The 26,821-nt window shown below is 48.6% G+C and overlaps 13 protein-coding genes across 13 annotated transcripts; 6 read left to right on the forward strand and 7 right to left on the reverse strand.

The window, feature by feature from the left end:
• Nucleotides 1-101: 101 nt before the first annotated feature.
• N7503_000115 (alpha-mannosyltransferase) lies at nucleotides 102-1,556 on the forward strand (the record flags this gene model as incomplete). Its single annotated transcript, XM_057059676.1, has 1 exon — nucleotides 102-1,556. The coding sequence occupies one exon, from the start codon at nucleotides 102-104 to the stop codon at nucleotides 1,554-1,556; it is 1,455 nt and encodes a 484-aa protein (XP_056926599.1).
• A 771-nt stretch (nucleotides 1,557-2,327) lies between these two features.
• On the forward strand, nucleotides 2,328-5,366 carry N7503_000116 (putative RNA helicase/RNAse III; the record flags this gene model as incomplete). Its single annotated transcript, XM_057059677.1, has 1 exon — nucleotides 2,328-5,366. The coding sequence occupies one exon, from the start codon at nucleotides 2,328-2,330 to the stop codon at nucleotides 5,364-5,366; it is 3,039 nt and encodes a 1,012-aa protein (XP_056926600.1).
• A 201-nt stretch (nucleotides 5,367-5,567) lies between these two features.
• Nucleotides 5,568-5,846, reverse strand: N7503_000117 (uncharacterized protein; the record flags this gene model as incomplete). Its single annotated transcript, XM_057059678.1, has 2 exons — nucleotides 5,568-5,725; nucleotides 5,771-5,846. The coding sequence occupies 2 exons, from the start codon at nucleotides 5,844-5,846 to the stop codon at nucleotides 5,568-5,570; spliced, it is 234 nt and encodes a 77-aa protein (XP_056926601.1).
• Nucleotides 5,847-7,212: 1,366 nt separating this feature from the next.
• On the forward strand, nucleotides 7,213-8,457 carry N7503_000118 (carnitine:acyl carnitine antiporter; the record flags this gene model as incomplete). The annotated part of the gene is made up of 5 exons (XM_057059679.1): nucleotides 7,213-7,461; nucleotides 7,518-7,566; nucleotides 7,641-7,657; nucleotides 7,739-8,352; nucleotides 8,406-8,457. 5 exons carry the CDS (start codon nucleotides 7,213-7,215, stop codon nucleotides 8,455-8,457), a joined length of 981 nt encoding a protein of 326 aa, XP_056926602.1.
• A 1,120-nt stretch (nucleotides 8,458-9,577) lies between these two features.
• On the reverse strand, nucleotides 9,578-10,036 carry N7503_000119 (uncharacterized protein; the record flags this gene model as incomplete). Its single annotated transcript, XM_057059680.1, has 1 exon — nucleotides 9,578-10,036. One exon carries the CDS (start codon nucleotides 10,034-10,036, stop codon nucleotides 9,578-9,580), a length of 459 nt encoding a protein of 152 aa, XP_056926603.1.
• Nucleotides 10,037-11,745: 1,709 nt separating this feature from the next.
• Nucleotides 11,746-12,785, forward strand: N7503_000120 (intradiol ring-cleavage dioxygenase; the record flags this gene model as incomplete). Its single annotated transcript, XM_057059681.1, has 2 exons — nucleotides 11,746-12,361; nucleotides 12,433-12,785. 2 exons carry the CDS (start codon nucleotides 11,746-11,748, stop codon nucleotides 12,783-12,785), a joined length of 969 nt encoding a protein of 322 aa, XP_056926604.1.
• Nucleotides 12,786-16,358: 3,573 nt separating this feature from the next.
• N7503_000121 (uncharacterized protein) lies at nucleotides 16,359-16,683 on the reverse strand (the record flags this gene model as incomplete). The annotated part of the gene is made up of 2 exons (XM_057059682.1): nucleotides 16,359-16,414; nucleotides 16,464-16,683. 2 exons carry the CDS (start codon nucleotides 16,681-16,683, stop codon nucleotides 16,359-16,361), a joined length of 276 nt encoding a protein of 91 aa, XP_056926605.1.
• A 769-nt stretch (nucleotides 16,684-17,452) lies between these two features.
• Nucleotides 17,453-18,997, reverse strand: N7503_000122 (putative toxin biosynthesis protein; the record flags this gene model as incomplete). Its single annotated transcript, XM_057059683.1, has 4 exons — nucleotides 17,453-18,329; nucleotides 18,409-18,517; nucleotides 18,570-18,708; nucleotides 18,806-18,997. 4 exons carry the CDS (start codon nucleotides 18,995-18,997, stop codon nucleotides 17,453-17,455), a joined length of 1,317 nt encoding a protein of 438 aa, XP_056926606.1.
• A 683-nt stretch (nucleotides 18,998-19,680) lies between these two features.
• Nucleotides 19,681-21,054, reverse strand: N7503_000123 (putative C2H2 finger domain protein; the record flags this gene model as incomplete). The annotated part of the gene is made up of 2 exons (XM_057059684.1): nucleotides 19,681-20,911; nucleotides 20,963-21,054. 2 exons carry the CDS (start codon nucleotides 21,052-21,054, stop codon nucleotides 19,681-19,683), a joined length of 1,323 nt encoding a protein of 440 aa, XP_056926607.1.
• A 659-nt stretch (nucleotides 21,055-21,713) lies between these two features.
• On the reverse strand, nucleotides 21,714-22,944 carry N7503_000124 (DUF3431 domain-containing protein; the record flags this gene model as incomplete). The annotated part of the gene is made up of 2 exons (XM_057059685.1): nucleotides 21,714-22,351; nucleotides 22,374-22,944. The coding sequence occupies 2 exons, from the start codon at nucleotides 22,942-22,944 to the stop codon at nucleotides 21,714-21,716; spliced, it is 1,209 nt and encodes a 402-aa protein (XP_056926608.1).
• A 699-nt stretch (nucleotides 22,945-23,643) lies between these two features.
• Nucleotides 23,644-24,655, reverse strand: N7503_000125 (fumarylacetoacetate hydrolase family protein; the record flags this gene model as incomplete). Its single annotated transcript, XM_057059686.1, has 3 exons — nucleotides 23,644-23,776; nucleotides 23,855-24,576; nucleotides 24,641-24,655. 3 exons carry the CDS (start codon nucleotides 24,653-24,655, stop codon nucleotides 23,644-23,646), a joined length of 870 nt encoding a protein of 289 aa, XP_056926609.1.
• A 172-nt stretch (nucleotides 24,656-24,827) lies between these two features.
• On the forward strand, nucleotides 24,828-25,205 carry N7503_000126 (succinate dehydrogenase assembly factor 1; the record flags this gene model as incomplete). Its single annotated transcript, XM_057059687.1, has 3 exons — nucleotides 24,828-24,908; nucleotides 24,979-25,010; nucleotides 25,082-25,205. The coding sequence occupies 3 exons, from the start codon at nucleotides 24,828-24,830 to the stop codon at nucleotides 25,203-25,205; spliced, it is 237 nt and encodes a 78-aa protein (XP_056926610.1).
• A 768-nt stretch (nucleotides 25,206-25,973) lies between these two features.
• N7503_000127 (Hsp20/alpha crystallin family protein) lies at nucleotides 25,974-26,609 on the forward strand (the record flags this gene model as incomplete). The annotated part of the gene is made up of 1 exon (XM_057059688.1): nucleotides 25,974-26,609. The coding sequence occupies one exon, from the start codon at nucleotides 25,974-25,976 to the stop codon at nucleotides 26,607-26,609; it is 636 nt and encodes a 211-aa protein (XP_056926611.1).
• Nucleotides 26,610-26,821: the final 212 nt, after the last annotated feature.

The raw sequence follows: 26,821 nt of genomic DNA on the forward strand, positions 1-26,821 counted from the left end.
GTACCCCAAGGAAACATTTTCCAAGTTCACCACTCAATCTGCTTTTTGGTTCTATACATACTATCCATGTCGACTCGTCCTGTCCAACAGGCTTCACCACAATGACTCGTCGATTTCGGATAGTGCTTGCTTTGTGTCTTGTTGCAACAACTATTTGGTATTTGACGGGAGAGGCAGCGGCTCCTAGTTATCGTACCTATTTGACAGATCAGTTGACAACAACCTACTCTCGAAATACGACGGAGCATATCAATTTCTGGCGCCAGTTTCAATCCCTCTTGGAGACACATAAACCAACATGCAACTCCCCAAAGCGTCTCGGATATGCAGCAGCTACCGGCTTCAAGTCATCGGACGCAGGTCCTCGTCCTGACTTGCTAAAAATGACGACTCGCGATGTTCGGACAATGAAAAAGGCACACGGAGACTTCGTTGAAGCCATTGAACTCGATCCACCCGCTCTTGCCTATATACCTGGGACCAAAGGCTTGGTCACTACAGCAGGCGGACCTTATCTCCCCGTTTTGGTGATCTCCTTGCGCATGCTGCGCCGCACGGGCTCGAAATTGCCGATGGAGGTCTTCTTGGCCACACCAGACGAATACGAGGAGTATATCTGTGACCAGGTCCTACCTTCGTTGAACGCACAATGTGTTGTGCTGTCTGATGTTATGAAGGCAGTGCCGGGTACGACCGAGATTGAAAAATACCAGCTGAAGCCGTTCGCGATGCTCTTTTCTTCATTTGAAGAGATTCTGTTTCTAGACGCGGACGCATTTCCAATTGCAAAGCCTGAGACCCTATTCGAGCAAGAGCCATTCCGGAGCACCAAGTTAATCACTTGGCCAGATTTCTGGGCATCCTCTGCTTCTCCATTCTACTACCAGATTGCCTCGCAGAGCGTTCCAGCAATGGAATCCCGGCAATCGACCGAATCCGGCGAAGTGCTTATTTCGAAAAGAACACACTTGCGAACACTCCTTCTTTGCACCTACTATAACTTTTGGGGCCCGACACATTACTACCGTCTGCTTTCCCAAGGAGCTGCCGGAGAGGGAGACAAAGAAACCTTCATCAACGCCGCAATGGCGGTTAACGAGCCATTTTACCAAGTCAGCGAACCAATATGCGCAATAGGTCACAGAACAGAAGGTGGTCTTGCAGGATCTGCAATGCTGCAGTTTGATCCGATTGAGGATTACCAAATGGCTCAGAAAAAGGATGGGCGCGATAAAGGGTCTTCGACTCCTACCCCCCGGGCTTTCTTCATTCATGCCAACTTCCCCAAATTCAATCCCGCGACCGTCTTTTCCAAGCAAGCGGTCAACCCTGCGTTCAACGACGATGGAACTTATACCCGTGCTTGGACGATACCCGAGGACAAAATCAAAGCTTTTGGGGCCGATGTTGAGAAACAGTTTTGGGCGGAGATCCTCTGGACAGGGTGTGAGCTAGAAAACAAATTTGGAAGCTGGGTGAACAGAACAGATATATGCAGTGGAGTAACAAAGTATTGGACCGCTTTATTTGGAACAGCGGATCCAGCTCGAGTGTAAGAGATAATATTATTTGACCATCTGTATAATGTATAGACTAAACGATCTGGGCTGCTTTTCTTCTTGTCTGCGTACGGTTTAAAGGCAATTTGATTGCCTCTTGTATATCGCAATATTTTAATACAAAAGAGATGATCACGTCAGGAGGAGAAGACAAGACTAGATTGTGGTTTTGCCGACCTATGTCATCACGCCGGTTTTAAGTACGCTTGTATGCTGGGCACGCATCGCATAACCTACGAGACAGTATTGAATAATACAAGTCTGCATGTCCCCTACGGCAGTTACCCCGGGTTCTTTGTATGACTTGCACTGATTTATTTGGTGTGGCTTACTGCCAATAAAAGACTTCCCAGTTTGGCCTAGTAGGACGCGTTTGATTCTGTGACTATAAGTACCTTCCTGTCGCGCTCTTCCCTCTTCTTACCTGCGTCCGCGCTTCGTGCTCTTCCTTCTTCTTTGCTGCATCTAGTCTTATTCCCCTTTAGCTTCCTGTTTTCTCCTGCATCTATTCTTTTTCTCATATTGGCATAGAAGTGGGTTCTTTTGATCACATCTCCTGGCAGATTCCTCCGGATAAACCGCCGGTCCGTGTGGTTTGACCCCACATTTGCGTATCTCCAATCACATTCCAAAACCCCACGTTGCCGTCCATTCTATTCGTCGTTTGATTCCAACGGAAACACCCGTCCGGGTACATCCCACCGGGCAAACAAAGAACCATTTTGAGCCATTCATGTCTTTGGCCTCTGACCCTGGTACATCGACAAGATGAACGCCATGGATGAGACCTTCCATCTGGAGCGCATCTTCTACTTCCCGAGTGCAAATAAGAATATAGGTGCTGGCAGCCCCATGCTACAGCAGCTTAAACTCTGCGTTTCGTCTCATGAACAACATAAGACAGAATGCGAGGCAGACATGGTCGCATCTTCGGGCTCAGGCAATAGGTTTTGCGCCAAGCTGCTTAGCGATTTTCTTGAACAAAGCTGCAATATTTACGAAGAGCTTGGCGGCTGTGCAGCGGACTTCTTCATTGACGCATGCGTATCTCAACTGCGGAACTTGGCCGGCGAGGTGGAAATGGGTGGTCTGAATCGCGAAGATATGGGCTATATCCTTCAAGTCCTTGCGCCGATCCAGATGTCTGATGGGACTGCCGACGCTTCTAACTCCGTCGTCCATTTCTCCTCAAAGTTTGAGAGACTGCTCCAGTATCTCTTGAAGATGGACCAATCGGAGTTCTCTGGCTTGATCTTTGTCAGAAAACAAACCACTGTCAGCGTCTTGACATCCCTTTTGTCAATACATCCTTCGACCAAACATCGGTTTCGGTGTGCGGCATACCGAGGGGGGTCGAAAAATGGCGTTCGCTATCGCGAGTCTATTGGCGATTTCATCAGTCTGGACATACATAAAGACACTGTGACAGAATTCAGAGCTGGCCTCAAGAATCTTATCGTCGCCACTCACGAATTAGAAAGCCTGGATGTGAGTTGCAGTCTGGTAGTATATTTCGACAAGCCGTCCACTCTCAAGTCTTCCGTCCAACGGCAAGGACAAGTTCGGCATCAGAAGCCCACATATGCTATCATGACTTCTACATTCAACGACGCTTTGCCATTGGAAAATGCTGGTCTCGGATTCGATCAAGATAAAGAGATTCCCGCACTGGTAGACTGCGCGGAACAATGGGACCCCTATGTGGAATTGTCACAGGCATGGCTATCGTTATCACCTGATTTCTATCAGACAGACATAGAATTCTTCAGAAGTGAATGTTTGGATGAAGATTTAAAGATTTCGATTGTCCTACCCAAGCTTATGACAATGCCGGATACCATTCCCATCTACTGGGACTCCGAAACAACCTTGACCGCGAAATTCAAGCCCTCAACGCCACTTCATTCACTTAGTTCCGAAAACCTTCACCTGATCAGGGATATCACAGGTATATATTTCCAGGCACCATCTTCCCGTTTACAAAATCCTGATCGAGACTATGTGGTGCTTTTCATGCCCACCGTTCCCCTTGACCAGCTACAAGAGTGGAAAAACGTCAACGGGGGCACGCAAATGCTGATGGAGCATTATGAGCGCGATACATTACCAATAGGCATCGTTCGGGACACAGCCAAGTATAGTGAACCACGCTTATTTCGCAGATGGATTCATTCTGGGGAGGGAACCAAGATCCGGGTTGAAACAGAATGTGAGACTATTCCGAAAAGGCGGAATTTCCTGCAGCCGCGAACGGCGGCTGAAGCGCGCGGAGAGGGCCCTGCTAAGATCTTTGTGATCCCAGCAGTGGGTTGCACCGTAGACAAGCTGCCGGCCAAGAAAGCTATGATTGGGCTGCTCATGTCTGCCATTCTAGATCGCATGGAGGCTATTATGGTTGCCAAGAGGCTAAATGATACGATTTTGAAGGATGTTGGTATTCAAAATCTCGGTCATGTTCTCACTGCAATTACCACGCCGATAGCGCAAGCGAGTACCGACTACCAACTTTATGAGTTCTTCGGCGACTCCGTGCTGAAATTCACTGTGGCCTGTCAGCTCTTTTTCCGGCAACCGACGTGGCATGAAGGGTGCCTATCCGAAAACCGAGATAAACTTGTTCAAAATAAGCACCTCGCATATGCCGCGCTTAATACTGGTCTGGATAGCTTCATCCTAGCAAAGCGGTTCACACCCAAAAAGTGGACTGCTCCCCTGATCTCCGAAAGGTTAAATGAGCCTGCGGAATTTGGAAAGTCAACAGCTCCGCGACGAACCCTATCCAGTAAGGTCCTAGCAGACGTGGTCGAGGCTCTTGTCGGCGCCGCGTTTCTAGACGGTGGAATTCATAAAGCTCAGGCGTGTCTTCACCGCTTCCTGCCTGAGATTGATATCTTCACGAGTGATATCTCATCATATGTCACTCCCACCCCTGATAGCTCTCGAGGTGAGAGAAGTCTGATTGATGCGGACAGCCTTGCATCTGTTATTGGATACAGATTCAAAGACGCTTCCCTTCTCACTCAAGCTCTCACTCATCCCTCATGTGAGCATGACACGAGCACTCAGTCATACCAGAGAATCGAATATCTAGGAGACGCTGTGCTCGATATGCTCATTCTCCCATTGCTAGCCGCTTACACTGACCAAGGTGAGATGTCTCAGGGAAAGATGACCTTGACTAAGCACTCAGTTGTCAATGCAAATCTTCTTGCATTTTTCTGCATGGGACTTAGCGGCACGCAGAACTCTATGGGTGTTACACATCCTAGCATGATCTGCGATTCTAATGAGCTCTACTTGTGGCGCTACCTTCGCTTCAACGGTCCAACTATCAATTTTGCCCGACAAGCTTGTCTGGCAAGATTTGACGACCTGCGTGATGAGATCTCGGCGAAGATGCAGCATGGGGACTACCCATGGGAGCCTCTGACCCGATTACGCCCTGACAAATTCATGTCCGACATCATGGAGAGTATCCTTGGTGCCATCTTCATCGACTCTGGTGGCGATCTTGACCAATGCAGGCAATTCATGGAGCGGGCTGGCCTGCTTCCATACGTCCGCCGTATACTCGCGGAAGGTGTGGACGTCATTCATCCGCGAAATATGGCTCAAAGCTTGGTCAAGTTCGAGGGGAATCTTGTCTTCAAATCAAGGAGAGTCGAGAAGAGAGGGGTACCAGCGACATACTATTGCCAGGCGCTTCTCAATAAGGAAGAAATCGCCTCGGTCGAAGGGTGCGCATCGTCAGAGGAAGCAGAGGTGCGGGTGGCTTACCTGGTGATTGAGAAGCAAAGCAGGGTGTGATTGATCAGGTCAAGGAATGGTATGGTTGATACAAAGATGTTCCAGGAAGGGGGTTTGTGATACCTCTCCCTCACCAATCAACAGCTCTCTGTTCGTCGAAGCCAGGAACTTCTAAATAGGCATCAGGCCTAGCGCAACGGCCCCCTAGCCTGTGAACTCGGTACATTACTGGACGGATACCTTACAGGAGTCGAACGGTATTTACCACCGACATGGGTTTTTCACTGCACGTTCTTGATTTCCGACATGGACCTCAACACGCTCGGTCACTGGTCGACGGTAACCGACCTGGGACTGTGAGACGCCGGTCAACCACATCTCAGCCGGCGTCTCACAGTCGCGGAGATACAATGTTCGAGCTGAACTGAGAGGGGAAGGAACATGAATGGACAGGGATTACGTACAGATCAAACCGGCAGACGTCGAGCGGGTGGAAGATGTGCTACGCATATCTGAAGTACTGGACTCGCTAGAAGGCATCATTGATGGCCTATCTGACATGCTTCAAGATTGACCGCTCGGATGTCTCTGGTTTGGTTCTCATTGAAAGACGAACCACTATCAGTATCTTGGTAGCCCTTCTTCGACCAAGCATTGATTTCGATGTGCGGCATACGTTGGATAGTTGATCAATGGCGGTCGCGATCGCATATCGGGGAATCATCGGTCGGATATACAGAAAGACACATTGACACGGATGAAAATACTGAAAAAGCACCATCGGCAGCGTCGAAGGGAAGATTTGCTGCAGCTGTGTGAAGCATTCGAAGATTTCCTTACGTCTTAAAATGGTATCTTTCCTTTCTTCTTTGCTTCGTAACAGAAACGCTATAACGCGATGTACATATGACCGAACGCATTGACATGGTATCTAGACTGACGCCATGGCACTCACGTGTGCAATTTCAACTTTCAAAAAGTATCCGTTGATTAATTATCATATTAATGTGACGAAAAAGTAAAAATTTCTACTAGAATGATTTAAAAAAGATGAAAATAAAGATAAAAACACACAAAATGCGACAAAAAGAAAAAAGATGGGCCCGAGCCGGGATTTGAACCCGGGACCTCGCACAATAGACTATTCCAATAATCTGGGACTATCCCGAAGCGCGAATCATACCACTAGACCACCCGGGCGGGTGTTACATCATACGCTATATTTCAAGTCACTTATTGGAAATGCCTTTAATAGATCCCATTGTCATGCGACTAGTCCATTCATGAAGTCATCCGCACGTGCTACCATCTTACATGTGACTGTGGGTATCAAATCAAATCTCGTCCATGTCCCCGATATACGTGACTTGGGCACAGACCAACTATAAATGCCATATGAGCCTTGGAACAAGTCATAAGACCATTATGGTCCTGGTGTCGAAATAGACCCCAGCGGGAACTTCCATAGTCCCGCCGGAAAAGTGGAAAACAATCCAGTTTCCCGTTCGCCCGGCGTCCTCCGACTTTGTCTGTGTGCATATCAGACTATAGAAGAATACACAAATACTACATTCCAGTCCAGCCTTTTGTAGTATTAAGGATATTGGGATAATTATTGCACATTGTGCCATTGATGCGTGTGGATCGTTGACATAGCGGTAAGCCGGTTTCTCCGGGCCCCGAGCCTCGGCCCATGGCAGTTGTCCGGGGCATCTCAAGCTGACTCGGTTTCGGTCGGCGTGCCCAGGCCGATCAGCTTTAGACTATTTTTTGGCTTTCAATTGACCACACTCACTTTTTTTGTTCCCCTCCTCCACTTCTCCTCTACCCCCATCTCTGTCTTTGTTCGCGGTCGTGACTCGTGCTTACCCCTTCTTCCCCGGATTCCCCCACAGTTCCTCCCACCATGTCTTCCTCTGCTTCTTCCCCGCAGCAGATCAAGGATGAGGTCAAAGTTGTCGAGGCTAAGGCCGTGAACCAGACTATTGCACAGCTACGATCGCTCGCTGCTGGTGCTGCTGGTGGTCTCTGCGCCGTGGTTGTCGGTCACCCCTTTGACCTGGTTAAGGTGCGACTGCAGACTGCGGAGAAGGGTGTGTACTCCAGTGCGATGGACGTTGTGCGCAAGACTGTTGCCCGCGAGGGATTGGCTCGGGTAGGATATCTCTCAGCTCCTGCGAAGACAGTGGCACTGACAGGCTTTGGTGATAGGGTTTATACGCTGGTGTATCTGCCCCGCTTGTGGGTGTGACCCCGATGTGTAAGTGCAGTCCCAGCGGGAAGAACTACAATTCCCACTCGTATGTTGAATTTGGCTAACATGTTCTTCTAAAGTCGCTGTTAGCTTCTGGGTACGTACAAAACTGCCATTTACAGTCTTCGAAATCGACCGCAATTCGACCCCGCTTCAGACACCACTAACGCAGTAACAGGGTTACGATGTGGGCAAGACACTTGTGGAGAGATTCTCTGTTGTCCCAGTGAAGAACAACACTCCCCAGTACTCCATCGCTCAGATCTCCGCAGCCGGTTTCTTCTCAGCCATCCCCATGACCCTGATCACAGCACCCTTCGAGCGTGTCAAGGTCCTCCTCCAGATCCAGGGCCAGAACCCACCCCCACCCGGCCAGAAGCCCAAGTACTCTGGCGGTACGGATGTCGTCCGCCAGTTGTACAAGGAGGGTGGTATTCGCAGTGTCTTCCGTGGTAGCGCCATGACCTTGGCCCGTGACGGCCCCGGTTCGGCTGCCTACTTCGCCGCATACGAGTACATCAAGCGATCTCTCACCCCCAAGGATGCCGATGGTAACGTCACCGGTGACCTCTCCCTCTCGGCTGTCGTGTGTGCTGGTGGTGCTGCTGGTATTGCCATGTGGATCCCTGTCTTCCCTGTCGACACTATCAAGTCCCGATTGCAGAGTGCACCGGGCAAGCCCACTATTGGTGGAACTATCCGTGCTGTGTACGGCAACGGTGGTTTCAAGGCTTTCTTCCCTGGTTTCGGACCGGCACTTGCTCGTGCTGTCCCGGCCAACGCGGCTACCTTGTAAGCATTTTCCGTGTGTTTCTCATTAGGGTCTTTTACTAACAATCTACCAGCTTGGGTGTCGAGCTTGCTCACAAGTTCATGAAGAAGATGTTTGATGAATAAACGGTTTCTTAAAATCATACTGCAACCGTGTGTGTAAATATCCGATGTCTATTTCTTTGCAGCGTTGGTTTTCGATTTTAAAGTTGTCCCTGGCCAAATAGACCTGTATGTATGCACGCTTTTTTCTACGGGTTTATAGATGTAATTTGGGCTTTCTGTTTTGTCTCTTTCTGGTGTTTTCTTTTCGTGGTACCAGTAGAAACTTGTGAGGAATAAAAGGCCAGGTAAGAAGATAGTGAAGAAGATATGTGAAAATGAAATAGTACTACATCGATATGAAAATGAAGTACAAGTCAGGGTGATTCATATTGGTTGCAAAACTAATTCCTAAGGAAAGAATCGCAAAGAGAGAGGTTCTTCTTCCAAGATCCCTTAAGAAAGAGAGATTCAGAGCTAAGTGAGCTGACAATGATGAGCTCACTTCTCGTATCACTGAGTGCATCATCGACCTAGAGCTCACCCTTAGTCTAGATGCTGAATCACTTCTGATTCAGCACCGTTTCAGGATTTACAGCCATCTCCCGCTTATAGTACACCCTCTTGTCCAAGGAAAATCGTGTACAATAGGCGAGCAGTACAGCGAGTGAGAGGATGACATGGATAATAATCTAGCTAGCCCTAAGCCGTACTGCCTTTTTTAGGCTTATATCCCATATCTTCAAAGGTCACCTAACGCTTCTAATCGACCTGAATCCTGCCAATCACTGATTAAGCTCTCAACCTGGTAGATATGGTCTTGTGTACTATTTGCTTTGGTCCTTGCCCATGATAATATAGCTTTCAGATAGCCCTCCGACAGTGGCCATTTATCTTTGATATCTTGCGCTTCCGAACTCTCCATATCAGCATACTATCTCCCCATCGATCTCATCTTCAGAAACCTTGGAACAGTATCTTCCTCTATAGGGTCCAACTTTAACTTAGTCAAATGGTATGTTATTATAATTACCAAGCTTCTCAATTACTTCAAATATTATATAGGTTTCGAATCTCACCACTTAATCCAGGCTTAGAAACTGGATGGGGAGTGTATGATTTTTAAACATTCTGATTGGTTAGGTAAACTGACTAAGCGGAGCATAAGTAACTTAGCGCCCTTAAGAGCTTGGGCTTGGGCTATTTACATAAGAGATCCAAAAAGTAGTAGTCCCATCGCGCCAATAGCAGCCATTGAAATCTTAGCGCGTTTAACGGACCCTGAGCTGCTAGTCGATGATGAGCTTTTGGTGGGGGAAGCAGTGGAAGTTTCAGTTGCTGAACTACTTGTCAAGGAAGCAGTAGCGTTGGCATTGGTATTGCACCAGACTTCGCTCGAATCAGACGCCGTCATGAGACATTCAGCCAGCACACCAACGGTCTGATCGACTGCAAGACAGTAGTAATCGCAGCTGCCGTAAGATTTGACAGTCGCTGAGCCGCAGCAACTTTTCATGATGGCAGACGAATTGGTATATGCCATTGGCATAGCGCATGCAGCTGCATGCGCTGGAATTTCGTAGAGCTTTGCTGAGCAGCTGGAAGTGGCCGTTGCTGAGGTCGTGGTGGTGGAAGAGACGATGGAAGAGGTGGCGGAAGACATTGTGGAAGAGATTGTATCAGATTGAATGAGCGAATCACCAAGGTATAAAGAGTGTATAGATTGAAAGTAGTTGGTGCGATGACAAGGTAACGAAAGCTTTCAGCCTGATACGGGGAATCGAGCATATAAATACATGTTCCAACCGCCTGAACTTCCCTCACTCGAAGACTAGACCTTAGCTGACCCACAGAACATTGGCCCATGGAAAGAATTCCTGCTATTGGACTGGCACCACCTTATCAAATCGCCTGTGCCATTGGCTCAGCTCAGTCGAAGGCTGGTCAGACCATTAATAGAATCTACATCTACGTATTCATATTATTTTGGGTACCCAAGTGGAGCTTGAGGGTAGTATTCACCATGATTCATTGGCTTAGAGGATACAATCGAATAATTTCATATAGATGTTTATGAATAGTTCCATCATCATTGCCAAGACTAACTAGGTTGCACTAAAGCGAAATATTCGAAGGGGCTTAGCCGCTGTGCCGAGACCAGGTCCAGCTCAAGCACACATCAATTAGTCCCAGGATACCAAGCGGGGGGATACCGGAGACGAAAATTTCTCTTTACAGCGTGAGTTGGAAACGCTGCCTACAGAGCGTCTAGCCGGTAATTTATTTATAGAAACCTCTTCTTATCCCTACCCGGAGTGGTTTTATACCGCCGGAGAGGTGTTATAGCCCTGGTCCGGAATACCAATACATTTTACCTCTTCGATGGACTAAAATTACCACTCTATTCAAAAAACCTTGAGATTCAATGAAAGATAAGCCGATGGCTTGCTTAATATCAGGAAAGTGATCGTAAAACGACAATTTTCAGTCCCCTCACTAAGCTCAACATCAATTTCAAGGCCCCGGGGCAAGTCCGGGTCATGCTCCCCGACATCCACCTTCTTCCCTAGATATTCTCCACAATAAAGATAATAGGTGGGGATGTCTCAGACGGTTCGTTTGAAGGAAAGCAGATCCTAATATGCTTGAGCCAGTCAGGAGAAGGTGATGATAAGAGCTAGGTATATGCGAAAAGCAGGTACGTATCACTTCCTGCGAGATCAGCAAAAACTGTGGATCAATTCCCTAAGCTATTAATACAATCAATCATTATTGAGAATTCATACAAACTTAGACCAAGGTAATATGAGATTACAAAGCAAGCGTGATCGCTGCTACTTAGTAAAATTCCGTATCGTGCCATTGCTATCACGAGGCGGCAAAACTCGCCAAAGGGATTCATTCCTTGAGGCGTGGGTACTACCTGATAAAACAAAAGGTCTTGATATTGCCATGTTGAATCGAAACAACCAGAACATATGCTCGTAGGGGCTTGACGGAACCTGTAGGTGGTTCACCACGGCTCCATGCGGAGCTGAACAGCCACTGAGATAGGCGATAGCAATGCTGCAGAATCACTAGTCTGCATGTTGGCAGTGGATCTCTCAACCCTATATTTGGAGCCTACCCGTGTCTATCACTTCCAAGGTTCATCGTACCCGCAGACTCCCAGGCTTATGAAGAGGTTTACGTATGTTGATCCAGATCACTCCATATCAGCCAAAACCATTGGCTCTTTTCATTTCTCCAATCTTGTTGCTGTATTTGAAGCAGGTAATTGAAGGCTATAAAGTCTGGCCGTGAAGTACATGGCACAGAATAGAACCACACCCAATCCATTCATCTTCAAACTGTACAGGAAACTTTCCTACTATGCGCTTCTTCTCTGTACTGGCATCAGCCAGCTTGGCTCTCGTGGCTACTGCCCACCCTGGTCCCCATGTTGAGCGCTCCAATGCCGAAATGGCGCGCAAGGCAAAGCTCTCCGGTCGTTGTGAGCAACATGTCGCTCAATTCAACGCAAAGCGTTGGAAGAGGGATCTCACGGGTCCTGGAAACACGACTGTCCAGATCCAAACGCAGGCCCCCCATTATGAGGCTCTGCAGAATGACACCTGTGTTCTAACCCCTGAGGTCACTGCAGGCCCATACTATTGGCCAAGGTCTCAGACCCTCCGACAGGATATGACCGAAGATCAGGTTGGAGTGCCCCTGTGGCTGGATATTGGAGTTATGGACATGGCCACCTGTGCTCCTTTGGAGGGCGTGATGGTTGACTTCTGGCACTGCAATGCGACGGGAAGCTACTCTAGCTTCACCGAGTTGTCTCCCAACGTCAAGTTCCCTACGCTACTTGCCGAGGAGGGTAAAAACATCTCAAACTTTGTTGTCGGCAGCACGGACATTCACACCGACTCCTCAACTTGGCTTCGGGGCATGTGGCCAACCGATAAGCACGGAATGATGCAAATGAAGACTATTTTCCCAGGTGCGTTAGACTAATTTCACGCCATTTCTGCCAAGAGAAGTTGTTCCCAGCTAACATGTCAATATCGATAGGTTTCTACATTGAGAGAGCAATCCATATTCACGTCCAAGTGCACACTGATTGGACTACTCGCGAAAACGGAACGCTGGTCTTCGAGAATACCGTCAGTACCGGACAACTATACTTCGAGGAAGCGCTAGAGGAGAAGATCATGGCAATGGAGCCTTACGCCTCCCACACCCAGATTAACCGCACCCGCAATGACGTGGACATGGAATTTTCCAAAGGTACTAAGAATGGATACAACCCAGTTGTCTCGGTTGTCGCTATCGATGAGAATGATCTCTCGAAGGGCTTGATTGGGTCCATCACAATTGGAGTGGATACCACGGCTGTTGAGGATGAGCATTGGTCTGCATCTTGAAAGTCACTAAGGAAGAGAGGGACAAGTCCCAGGATTTCTGAAGGTGCCCAGACATCCTCAACTCACGTGCGCCGGAGAACATATCACTCGCCCCGTCCCTGTACAAAAGATGCCATAACACTGCTTCTTCGGAAGCACGGCCGTGTACAAAGATATTCATGTCGAAGACATTCATATATAGACATTCATTTACAGACATTCATTTACAGACATTCATTTACAGACATTCGTTGAGACATTCATTCAAATACCATTTATGGACATTTGTTCATGGATAGACACACATACATCTTTCCCTGCTTTTAGTCTGCCTTTACGAAAATCCACTCGAGTGCATGTTAGATAAAGTTTGAAAGGATCCCTAGGATAGTCTGGTTCTCATAAAACCTTTGGCCAACTATTTAATTCTTTCTGCCGGTTTATCTCCCATGCTAGTGCTGCCAACTTGGACCAATGTGAGATTGCTTAAGTCCAAACGCATGTGATCATGAATTATTGAGCAAGCAAAGGATGGTGTTTTCTAGAGCACGAGAGTTAAGTTTTTTGGGTTATGGCTACGAGGTAGGCTACATGGAAGACCTTCAAATCATCCTTACCTTTAAATCAGTACTTCGGCGACAGAAACATGCTTGATCAAAGTGGAGAATTCCATCTGAATGGTAAACCTTGATATACAGGATTATCAGAAAGTAAATCAATTCAATACAAAGCGTGAATCTAAACCTAGATCAGCCTCCTACATACTGTCTGCACTCGGCCTTCTGTCTCGAACCTCATCAGAATGATGCCGGGGCCTTTTATCAAAGCCGACGATACATAGAAATGCATAAATGATCGTGCAGGTGATCAGTAAAATAGATATTGATGAGAAAAGGCCCAATGACACCCGGTGCGATATTAAGCTACCATCTAGTTTGTATAGTGAGAGTAGCGTTTTGACCTGACTAGCAATGATGGCGCCCATACCAACCTATGTAGTCAGCACGAGGGGGTAGATAGAGTGAAGGAAAGGTCATACTATAGGAAGAGACATTGACATTCTCATCTCTTTTCGGCAGAATATCGCAGCCAGACACAGTATCACTATTGCAACGGGAACCATGACGGCGTTGAAGATAAAAACATTATCAATCTCGCCCAAGGCGATCAGGACTTGTGTTTGACTTGGAAAGATGAAGAAGAAGTCGAATTTTAGCAAGGCAACGTAAACCTACAACGGACTATCAGTAAACAAATCTAAGCGAGCGTCGAAGCACGAATTGTCTCCAGTCACCTGATAATTATAGAGCTTCCGCTGCACCTGTGAATCGGCACTGATAGTCTTATAAAGCGACCATGAGAACTCCGCTCTCAGCTTCCACGTAATGCCAACCATGGCAATAACGGCAACTTCCATTAAAATCGGCACAAGCATCAGGCGAAGATGATACTGTGTGAAGATTTCATTCCTCAAAACGTTCCTCACCCCCCAGATTTGTAAGATTCCCCATGACAGCAGGCCCATATTACACAAACATACTCCGGAAAGCTGAAAAATATTTTGGCGGCTCAGACCCTCATACGAGAGGGCAAGCTCGTAGAGGAGGGCAAAAACAGCGAGTGCGAGAAAGGAGCGGAGCCATAACAAGCCTTCGCCTTGAGAGTGGTTGGCGGGGGTCCATTTTGATATATCAATCAAGATCCATCTAGGTCAACCGTCATTTTAATTTTCGTTGCAATTTGGGTTCTTGAAATTTCGATTCAGGCAAGGGGGTAGTTCGAGCGCGTACATTTCGATCACAGTCGTAGCGACTATTTCGAGGGCGACTACTATGAGGAAAGTGCGCGTCCATAGTGTTTTGGGGATATAAAACGTCGACGTCCCCTTTCTCAGACTATCATGCGAGTTCCCACCTAAGGTTAGCCCTTCGTGGCATGGACGATTTCCGAGTACAATACAATGGGCCCAATGAGGCGAAGGTATATGCGTGTAGGATTCGTAGTTGAGTTGGTGCGCGTCTAGCATCGTCAGTTAGACAGGAGGTTGCATCCGATATGAAGATAGAATGAAGAGGGAGGAAATCGCTATCGAGCCACAGTAAAATTGTAGTAGGGCCTCAGCGACCCAGGAATGCCAAGTCGATCCTGATGGGGGATAAACTTTTTTTTTCTTTTTATCTCCTCGCTGTTCACATTATCTGGTACTAGCGGGAATCGAATACACCAAACTTCACATATCCACTAATTTATATTTGCGACCCATTCTAAAAGTTGGCAGTAGCGTAGAAGACTGACGATAATTATAGGTTTCACTCATTTTGAGTACGTATACCTGCTCCACCTAAACTTTGTCGACTTAAGATACCCCTGCTTGGAATAACCTGAATCGCGAGTTAACCTTGGAAGCTACAGCCTAACCGTGAAGGCTAGTTTTGCCAGCCACCGGGCCGATCTGTGCAATTTCCCAGCCAATAATCACTCGAGTTCTGCTCCGCCCATTCCCGGTGAAGATCACTAAAGAAGAGGAAAATATCGTGGGTAGAAAATTATCAAGTGAAACATAGGCCTATCAATTACGTGCGGAACAATGCTGTTAGGCCCAGCCCCTCTTAGCCATGCTATTAGGTATTTCGACCTCAAGCACTCGTATGTGCGCATATTGTCTATCTTTCACATTATGAGAGTGCGATTTGGTTGATCGCTTGTTCGCATAAGACTCATTTCAACGCCCCGGGGGTATACCGGGATACTTCTGCCGGTATCCACATCTACTATCCAATCAGACACAATTCCGAAGTACCGGGGAAAGGCCGGGATACCGGTATATTGGGATCGGGATACTTCTAACGGTATCCCGATCCTAATTTGATCTCGTTCGTAAGAAACGCAATACAGTTCCCTTAGCAACTATTGTGCTTCTTATCGCTAAATTACTATCAACGATCAAGGCCCCAAGCCAGTATAGAACAATCTTTGAGAACATCATAATGTCTGAGATGAGGGAAGATGGAAGTTTTGGGGAAGGATTGAAAGTGATGGTCAGGGGCGATTGGTCTAAATTTTGGCAAATATCACCAAGGCCTTTGCATTGTTTCTCTTGAAGTTCCATAAAAATTCAAAAAAGTTTTATGCGTAACAATGGCCTTTTGTGGTAGAAACTTGCTCAATGACTTTCCTGCTATCACTGGAACGCATCGCCTGGCCCAAAGTGGTTCCTTTTTTCACACTGCACAAGCAATTGAAAATCCCAAATTTTTCAATTACTTCTTTCCCTTCATTCCCCCTTTTAGACAGTGGAGCGTACAATTGCGCTAAGAAGGCCTAGTAGCCTTGAAACGGGAATGTAAACAGACCAGCTAGACATGTATAGGTGCCGTGTCTCGAGATTCAAAAGCGATTGAAAAAACCCTCCACAGCCTAATGCCTAATCGCCTCGGTGACTCCAGCAAATCTCTTTGATTCAGTATTGTCATAGTGTAGAATTCACCTCGTTATGAGTGTAAGTCATCATTCGTGTCGCGAGATCATAACTCCCCTTAAGGTCATAGACGGCATATGACGGCATTTTAGAGGCAATAGACTTGATCCGAAGCTTTAAGCATCAAGTCTTTCAGCTTCGTCTTTCAAATCCACAATTGGGACAATGTCCACTAATCCAGTCAGCTGCGAGCATATCGAGGGATTTCTGGTTGGGCTTACCCTGTGATTCGAGGTCGATACGACCGCTCGTAGATTCCTGTCGTAAATGCTTATAGTTTTGCTCACGGACTTGCCGCAAATATTTGCTTTGCTCGTGATTGGGACTGTAATTGGTTTCACCGTCGGGATGGTAGCGCATGAAGAGGCCAGCGCCCAAAGCGGTGGCTGCGAGACAGCCGAGTAGGATGATGAGGATGACAGCGGAGGCGCTCAAAGACATGGTCCCAAGAATAACGGAAGATCAGGGTAATTCTGATATGAGCTTTGGGCGTAGTGTATAAGTAGAGTGGGACTATAGTCAATGAATCGTGGATATCAACAAGTCATTCACTGTGGAATGTAGAGTGGAAAGGCACTCGAAAATATAGCGTATTTGACCGTACCAAAATTAGGCAGTCATGGAACCAAGGTCAGAAATATATAGAAAAAAGGCTTGCGCCAGCCCAGGGCGATGCTTGAACTTCGCCATCCCCGAACTCGGACTCACCAAGGGGCGCGAGTGACCTCCAGGGCTACTCGTGCTGTCTCACATTTTCCGAATATCGCCGGACTTTTCAGTGCATAAAGTGAGCCATTAATGGAAGTTATGCGGTCATGAACTAGCAAACACGATAATGGAGTAGAGTTACGTGGACACATTTTCTCGGATCCAACGGTTCACCTGAAAAGCTTGTCGCGGAGCCAATCCCGAATGGGTCCTGAATAGATTATTTTTAGTATGCCCAAATTAGAATTTTGAGCAAATCGGTTGGCTCCAAGACGTTGGCCGTAAGGAAGATGGGTTTCTGGTTGGCGGTGGGACTGTTTAATGTATCATCAAGAATGGACTCATAACCTTGATCTCCGAGTTGGATAGATTGTGGCAATGCATTGTTCTACTTAAAGATCTACCAATGATCAGGAGTATTCAGGTTCTAGGTATATACAGAGTTCTCAAGGTGCCAGGAAATATCAAGGGGCAACCGTAATAAAGCCACAGTGAAAACATCCTATAGCTTCGAAGACTCCTTCTGAGGTCTGCGCTGCGGCGCAGGAACGTGTTTCAACCACGCCTCATCAATAGTCTTCTTCTCAAGCTTACTCTTCTTCTCCCACGCCGTCCGGAAGCTCTCCTCCTCATCCTTCCACCGCCTCAACTCAGGTCCAAGCCAACAAACAGCTGCATCAGCACACTCATTAACAGCCTCCTGAGCAAGTAAATGCCCAAACTCCTCGAAGAAAACCTCTCGCACCCGTCCTGCCGCAACACCCCCACTACCCCCAAGCCCAGTGCCCGTGTTAGCAAGCTTGTCCGCCCGCATCTTCGGCAAACACATGTCCGATTTCCCAGCAAAGATGTAAAGCACACTAGGTCTCAGGAACGGAAGTTGCGCGAAGATACGCGCAGGCTCGGGTCTATAGAAGGGATGCGAGTCTGGATGATTAGCATCGAGATCCGGGTGCGTGACGCGATTAACGGGCGCGTCACTACCGGGGATATGGTTATAATTCGGTCGAGAGAAAGTGAAGACTTCCTGGTGAAGCGTTGTGCGCAAAGTAACGGGCGGGTTAGCTTTGTCAATATTGGTTTTGTTGTCTAGGGGGTGAATTGGGGTTGGGAGGTCGCGTAGACCGTATTTAACCCAGCGGTCTAGGACGCGTGGGTCCCAGGCTTGATAAAATGGGCTGCGCTGGAAACCTTCTGCAGCTGCTTTTCGAGAGGGCCAGATGTCTTTGCGGTAGGTTGATAGTTGGGTTGTCTTTGCGATGACGCGCTTGTTCTCTTGGCGACTGAAGCCGTCGATTTGCGTGGATTGCGGCTGGACTACTGGGTCTAGGAGGACTAGAGTGTGTAGCAGGCGAGGGTGCATTAAACTTAGTTGTGTGCTATATATGAGGAATGTTAGTATGGCGTTTGAGCGAGTCTCTGTCGTTGGAAATGGACTCCTGGGTTGATGGTACTGACAGGTGTGCGCCGCCGAAGCTGTGACCGATTCCGATGATGGGTCGGGGCATTTCAGCTGCTTTCACGTTGACTAGATGGAGAAGGTCGCGGGGGTGATCCAGCCAGCTTGCTGTGATATAGTCAGTGGCTGTTGCCGGCTTTCTGGATAGGCTATCTCGTACGGTCATTTCCTAGACGGTCTTCGTTGATGACGCCGCTCTCGCCTTGATGCGCCACGTCGGCCATCCAGATGCTGCGAATGCGGAATCCTGTCTCCTTTGCCCGAGCATGGATCTCCTCCCAAAGAGGCTCGTATAGTTCCTATGTACTAGTCAGTCTAGGGCCAGTAATCGAGCTGAAAGTGCTCGGGTTGCACGCGATCAGGCCGGTCGCGTTTCTGGGGCCATCCCCTTCATACCTTCGGAAAGCCATTGGCGTGGGCAGCAAGGATTGTCACATCGCCTGGTTGAGGATTGGGATTGTCGAGCGGAATATATTGTTTCACGGCGAGGCCTAAGGGTTGATCTTGGTTGTCCGCAATGGCACCGGGGTACTCGCGGATGTGCTGGGTAGGCACCACATGCTCAACAATGCGAAATGGAGATGCCATGGTGATATGGAGGAAGGAAAGAATCACAAAGGAAGTGCGCCTTTCCCCGCGTAGTTAAAAGTATGGAGAAGCTCGGCGGCGACTAAGCCTCGGCCCTTTTCAAAAGGTCCGAATGGCATTTCACTCCGCGCAACTGCCGACCGGAGCTCCACTTGCAACCACTACGTTTTTAACACTACGTAAATTACAATGAATAATGTAAGATCAGAATTTGCGATGCATTTGAATTTAAGATCCCAAAAACGCCCCCAAAACCATATCAAAAAATAAAAATAAACCGAAGTATGCAGACGAACACACATGCGACATCATAAAGGCGTGGCGGGTATTCATGGAACAAGGCATGCGTGGAGAGCTGATGAGGCCTCATGGCCCTGACTAGCGCGATGATTCCCAGTGGAAGACAAGGCTTTGGCCTAAGGCAAAGGTCGTTCAGTCGAAGACATCGTTCGAGACCATGGGGCCCCTCCTCCAATAATAAGGTTTTGAATGGAAGACCTCGCGACTTTTTCGTTACGAGACCAGGCTGGTATCAAGTAGAGCTCTAGAAGGACTCTAATCGCAGCGGAAGGTCATATCGACAACAATCAAGCCGTGAGGCCGGATGTTTCGGTATTGACCGAACGATGGATCCAACAGCGGGAAGAATAGCTGTTGGCGAGAGAGGAAGCCAACGTAAGCAATCACTGCAGAAGAGGATCACGGAAGTGCTTTTGGTGGTTGTTTTGCTTCTCGTTACCAGCGCGCCATCTGTTCTCAGCGCGGGCTGCGCGAGTGTGCTCACGACGCTCCTTGACCATAGCGGTCTTCTTCTGCTCAGTGGTGGCAGTCATCAGACCATCACCACCATTGGCGCGAGTAATGAGAGCACGCTTCTGGTTGCGGCCACGAGACTTCTGCTCATCTTCTTCGATCTCGCCATTCTCAATAGCAAGTTGGCGGGTAGCCCGCTCGTCAGGGCTGGGGTAGTTGTGCAGGTTCTGGCGGAAGTACTTGGCGAGCGAGCGGTGACCAACACTCTTGCCGGAGGGCAGGTGAAGCTCGTACTCATCCTGGTAGATGACGGGCGCCTTGCGGCGGGAATCAATCTCGTCATCGTCCACAGAGGAGGCATCGGTTTCCCAGCCTGCCTCATCGGCATCCGATGACGAGACCTTCACACCACCAGCCTCAGCCATGGTCTCATCCTCATCCTCCCACTCCTCCTCGTCGTCAGAGTAGGTACTGCGGAAGTCGTAGTACTGGCCAATCTCAATCTGCTCCTCCTCGGCCTCGAATGCGATCATGCAGTGACCCTTGTCACGCATGTGGGCGCGGGCGCCTTCGGCATTGTTGCGGATAGCATGGCAGTAGAGACATTCGTGGTTATCGTTGATCTTGCGGTAGAGGTAGTTGATCAAACCCTCGAGGTTGACCAGGTATTTGCGCTCCGGAATAAACATGCCGTGGTTCTTGAACATGTGCTCAACATTGGCCTCAACATCGGCAGACTCTGTACGGCAGAAAAGACACTCAGATGCGGAGAACTCATCCTTCTCTTCGTCCATCTCCTCGTCCTCCTTATCCTCATTGTCCTCTGCAATGGTTGCCGCCTTAAGGTTATCAGCGACGTTGGAAACATCATCGTGTGCCTTGCCAACGGGCTCTCCAAGGGAGAAGGCCGAGCTCATAACCGAAGCATTGTCACCCTCCTTGCTGAGGCGGGCCTCACGCTGCTTGTGCTTGGCGCTGTTGACGTGGTTCTGGTAGGAGTTTTCGCTGAAAAAGGCTTTTTGGCAGGCGTGGCAGCTCTTCTCAAAAGCAGCCTTGGCGGCGGCCTCAGTAGAGTTGACCTTGGCGGCAAGGACCTTCTCGTTAAATGTTTCCTGGGTCACAGGTGGGAGGCTGGCGACCTTGCGCTTCATGTTGTACAAGCTGCGGAGTGGTTAGTATTTTTTAACTTGAGTTTTCAGAATGAGCGCTTACTGCCAGTCCTTGCGCATGTGATCCCTCTGCGCATCGCTGCGGTGGAACGCAACGAGGCAGGTGTTGCAGGTGTATGGGAGATTCGACGACATGACGTTGTTTCTCTTGTTATGTGAAAATAATCAGGTGTTGGTGGGATAAGAAAAAAATGTGTGGGACGCCTTTTTATCGGCGGGGTACGATAAGAAAAGTTCGGTCGCTAGTGGATTTTGCAGTCACGATCGATCAAAAGTTGAGGGTGACTGAGGAAGACGAAATGAAATGCACGGATTTATACGAAAGTCTGAGAAAGAAAGACGACTTGATAGGGCTTAGTCGTAGCCCGATGAGGTTTTGGAAGATTTTCCTTAATCTTTGATTCCATGGCCCTGGGGTTATGTCATCGTGCTTAGAAAGCCAGATGAGTCATCTCCAGAACATGTGAATAACTATGACTCTGAGATAGTACTTGCAATGGTTATAATGTGTCAAATAGGTCAATAGATTAGAGTCTTGTCTACTGTTGCGATCTTTATCGGATAAAAACATGCAAATGAGTCCCAGTATATATAAACACGCAAAGGCCAAAGAGCAGTATATGTCAAACATTTTGAAATAAAAAGCCTCTCCAGGAGACTAAACCAAGACAAGAAAAAGAGAAGAAAAAAGAGTCTAGAGAAGTTCAGGCCCTAAAGATCATCTAAACGCCCCATAGATCAATACCAATACAATGACACAGATGTTTCAGCAAGATAGTCACACAAGACCACGTCTAGAAGCCATCGCCTTCATTCCAGGGACGGCCAGCCTCTAACGCACGGAGTCTGGGGTCCTCACCACGTTGCAAGGCATTGTGGATAAGCTCAGCAACTTCGTGCTCAATGGTATCGGCTTCCTCTTTCATTGTGCCCTCGCGACCAAGAGGCGGGATATCCAATTCCATCGTCTCATCCAACTCCCCAAGCTTCTCAGCGAACGCTAAATCATCCGCTAAGAATGACCATTCCGATAGGTCTTGTTGGAGATATTTCAGCTGGTCGGCTGCATCCCGGTAGGCCTGGAACTCGTCTGGTCCACCGAAACAAATGCCATAACCATCACAGAGACAAATATTCTCATCTACACAGACAACCGGTTCGCCGGTGAAAACGTATTGCCAAAGATATTCCCAGATGCGACCAGCAATGTAGTCACTGAGATCAGTCTGCAGAAGCCAATCGCGGTAGTAGACGAAGCGGGCGCGAGGGATCGTCCGGATCCGCTCGCGCGACAGAGCAAACTGCGCACAGCACGGCTGTGCGAGCACGGACGGAACCTCATCATCGGGGAAGAGCTCTCCCCATGCGCGAGCCAGCATCAACTCTTCTTGTTTTGATTCATCTTCCACGGTAGCCCCGGGGTGCATCCAGGCTGGGCAGCCCGGGGGCCATACCACAGCGTAGATTCATGTATCCCTCCCGAACGACTCGAGCCAAGTTCAAACGCCGGAGCATCTCTGCCGTATCGCCGCCGAAAATTTCATCGTTATGCCACGCGTTTTGGTGGGAGTGTATGAAAACGGAGATGTCGGATAGGTCGTCGTAATAGTCGATCACGTAGGTCAGATAGACCATGACTTCGTGACCTTTGTTCGACGGCGGGTGAAGCGGTGCATGAGGGTCATTGGCAACATAGATTGCAGTGTCCCAATCGGGCAGCTCCGTATCAATCCAACTCACGTCCTCCGTCTTCGTGCGCGGGACCACGAGCCTTTTTGAATATTCCACCCCAGGGGGTTTGGGAATACCGGGGACAAAGTTTGGCTGGGGGGCATACAGGGTTTGATGCCCTACAGTGCCATTGAGGTTCTTGGTTCCATTTCTGCCAACAGGGTAGACAAAATCACCTAGACCCACAGCCTGGGGAAGTTTATCCCATGGTTGTGTAAGATGCCGGGCTGCGAAGAAGAGGACGACGAAAAAGGAGAGGCCGAGGGAGAGTACTGCGCGCCGTGAGAGAATCATGGAATAAGTCCGGAGGATTATACGCGGAGAATTGATCTGTCGCACCAGATGGAAGTTAACTTCTGTACCACCAAGGGTCGCAAAGATTCAGGAGCCGTCGCTCCAAGGCGGAGACATGCGACTTTTCGATACATACACAATAAGCGAGATCATTGCAATCCAACCATTTGGCGCGGTATCGCAGGAATAAGGGAAGGTATGAGGAGAGTCGATGCAGGAAAGGAGTGGCTAGGAGCGCAGGGCCTAGAATGGAGCCGACAATCCATCATATTTGGCAATTCCCATGGTGCATCGCGGGGCCCGTGGACGAATGAAAGGGTGAAACGCGGGTACCGGTGGATCTGTGGGATTGCGCACCGCCCATAGATGACGACAACCTTCCGGACCCAGAGAATTGTGACTGTGTACCCCGTAGAAAGCAATCAGTTATCGAGATCAGGGTGACGACACTAATTGCTTATTCCATTCTTATCGATGGTCGAGTGTGGACACTACGGGGCATCTTTACTCCTTTTAGAATTGCTCAGATGCAGAGTGGAAACTATTCCCCCTTTATGGACTGCCAAAGCTGGGTTAGTCATCCTAGCACATGCATTGCAGAGCTGTGATGCCATGGGGTTAATGGCAATTTGGATGGTTCCATGATGCGATATGGACAAGCGTGGATTCATAAGCAATAAAATATACAGCGATGACTATTTATAGTTTGGATGCAAGCTTGTCGTAGACAACTCGGTTGACACAAGATCCAACGCCCTCTAGGGAAACCTCAACCTGGTCGCCATTCTTCATCCACAAAGCGGGCTTGCGGCCCATGCCCACGCCTTGCGGTCTAAACATCATGTCAACTCCGATCCAAAGAATGTAGGGGTCACATGACTTTTAATACTGGTCAAGGGGGTGTACTCACGTTCCAGTGAAAATCAAATCTCCAGGTAGTAGGGTAGTGCTGCGCGACAAAAAGGCAATGGTCTTGGCCACGCTGAAAATCATGTCCTTGGTAGAGGAAGACTGAACAGTCCTACCGTTCAACTTGGTCGAAATGTGCAAGGCATTAGGGTCGGAGATGACCTTGGATGAGACGATACCGGGACCAAATGGTGCCCAGCCATCAAAGCCTTTACCCAGGTTCCACTGGCCACCGCCGCGCTTGATCTGCCAGTCACGGTGGGAAACATCGTTACCGACGGCATAACCCAAGACGTACTCCAGCGCCTTGCTCTCAGGCACATCGCGAGCCTCTTTACCAATCACAATGACCAACTCACACTCATAATCTAGGCCTTCGCCCTCCTGTGCCATCTGGCCAACTGGGATGTCATCTGTGGGGCCTGCGATGGCAGTCACCGGCTTGAAGAACAAGACGGGGTACTGGGGGATCGGCAAGTTGGATTCCTTGGCATGCTGTTCATAATTGAGTCCCAAGCAGCGAACAGTGCGAATATCCTCGCGGGCCAGGGGAGCCAGCAGCATGCGCACATCAGCCACCTGTTCGGTCACTCGGTGCTGACCAAAGATATCGCCCTTGATCACTTTGGCCTGGGTAGCCTTGGAGATATCTGTCACGCCCGCCGGGAGCAGTGCGTCACCATAGTAAACCTGACCATCCTTGGCCAAGAAACGAACTAAATGCTAAGGGAAGGGTTAATTCTATTGAAGAAGAAGCAATTGTAATAAACCGGAGATTGTCACTCACTGTGAATGTAGCCATCGTGTCTCTTTTCTAGATATAGCGTAAAGTGATGAAGTTGGGGAATCGTGGAGATAAGGATTAAGAGGTCCTTTCGGCCGGGAAAACTGCCGGCGGGAAACGGAGCTCGCGCTGCTTTCCCCAGCTTCGCTCCGATCCAATCCAATGATCCGCGATTCTTCATCTCTCCACGATGGCTAAACTCTCCGGCCTACAGCGGGAGGTCTTGTCCCTCTATCGCCAATGTTTCCGCGAAATCCGCAAGAAGCCGATCGTGCGTGCTCCACACTTCACATTTTTGCCGGTTCGCGACTGACTGTTATTGTCTACATTTTCAACCACAGGAGTCTAGAAATAATTTCAAAAACTATGCCCGGTAGCTTCTTCCTTTCCCGCTTCTTTCCCGCTCTTAATGGTATCGGTGCATTCCGGCTGACAGGGTCCTAGGGCGGAGTTCCAAAAACACCTCTCGGTGAGCAAGAAGGACTTTGGCACTATCGAATATCTCCTGCGCAAGGGACAGCGCCAATTAGAGATGTATGCTTCCCCAGGAACACGGAACATCCGATGAAGGGGCCTCAGAGTCAGACTTTGCTATGACACATCCCGTAGGTTTCGCGTGGCTCTTCCCCTTCTGTACACCAAGCTATGGACAAGAGACTCATTCATTGGACAGCATATAAGAGACTCCAAGGCCTCCCGATTGCACCCGAGATCATCCTCTTGAGGTGCGCGCAGCTAACATTGAGTGTTGCGCATGTACGATATCCCGAGTCCCTATCCTGCCTTGGGCGCAGAAAACTTTTTGTACATTACATAGATGTTTGTGGAATTGAAAAGGTTACATGACAAAGCTCATTTCCTCATCTGTCACCTGGACATAGGTCCATATCAGAGCCCTCTAAATTGTACTATACAGAAATTCTTTGAGATTACTATGAGAGGTTGCGGCTCTGCCCGGTGATTTGAAATATATTCCCGTGACTCAGGAAAGAAACTGGCGAGCTTATGGGCAAAATATTGATTTTTGGGCATAGTTCATGCTCGGAGTATACTACGTGTGTTAGTAAGAACATCTGCTTAGAAATTATCTAGAAGATTCAAGATTGATGATGGTTGCGGCAAGCCGAGATCTGGAGAGTTGGAGAAGATGCTCGAACGCGCCACCCCATTCCCGTCGGTTCTGACCAATCACCATTCACAGCGCCCCAAAATACTATATATACTACGAAAACGACGAGCAAAAAGAACCATCAGATCAAATCAAAGCCTCTCAATCAAATAAAGCATTTGAACAACTTCCAACCTCCATCTTCCGTTCTCAAAAAATCACTTCACCATGTCTTTCCTGACCTGCGCCTCCGATCTCTCGCCGCTATTCCAGCTGCTTGATAACTACGATAAGCATGAGATCCGCCAAACCCGCCCCACTCCTCGCCGCACCTTCACCCCAGCTTTTGATGTCCGCGAACTGGCCGATGGCTACTACCTGGACGGCGAGCTGCCTGGTGTGAGCCAAGAAAACATCGACATTGAATTCAGTGACGCCAAAACCCTGGTCATCAAAGGCCACACTGTGCGAGACTACCAGACCACCGAGCCCGCTGCGGTGCCCCAAGAGTCCTTGCCTCGTCGGCTCCAGCCTACTGTCGAAGATGAAGATGAGGACTCTGATTCCAACGACTCCGATTCATCAACTTCTGTGATCTCAGCCAGGTCTGCAACCTCGGCCAAGTCCGCCACCTCTGCCAAGTCTACCAACTCTGCCAAGTCTGCCACTGGCAAGTCCACTACAGCCCCGGCTCAGCCCCACTACTGGGCTTCAGAGCGCTCTATCGGCGAGTTCCAGCGTACTTTCACCTTCTCTACTCGTGTCAATCAGGATGCAGTGCGTGCCAGCTTGAGGAACGGTATCTTGTCTGTTTTTGTGCCTAAGGAGGCTGCACCCAAGCCCAAGAAGATCCGCATTCAATAGAGATCGGATATCACTTACGCTATCGGATTACACCTATATTGCACTAATATCTTTTGTTGAATGCATTGGCTTGGCGCGTGGGATTCTGCTATCTTTCCTTATGTACTTAATGATTTTCGGCACTTGAATAATTTGGAATATGAAATGAAATACATGAATTCGAACCTCTTTCGCGAATTTAGTAATGGACGGATGTATGGTAGGTTTGTAGA

This window comes from Penicillium pulvis (assembly GCF_028828015.1).
Source record: "Penicillium pulvis strain IBT 33274 chromosome Unknown contig_10_segment0_segment0, whole genome shotgun sequence".
Classification (NCBI taxonomy): Eukaryota; Fungi; Ascomycota; class Eurotiomycetes; order Eurotiales; family Aspergillaceae; genus Penicillium; species Penicillium pulvis.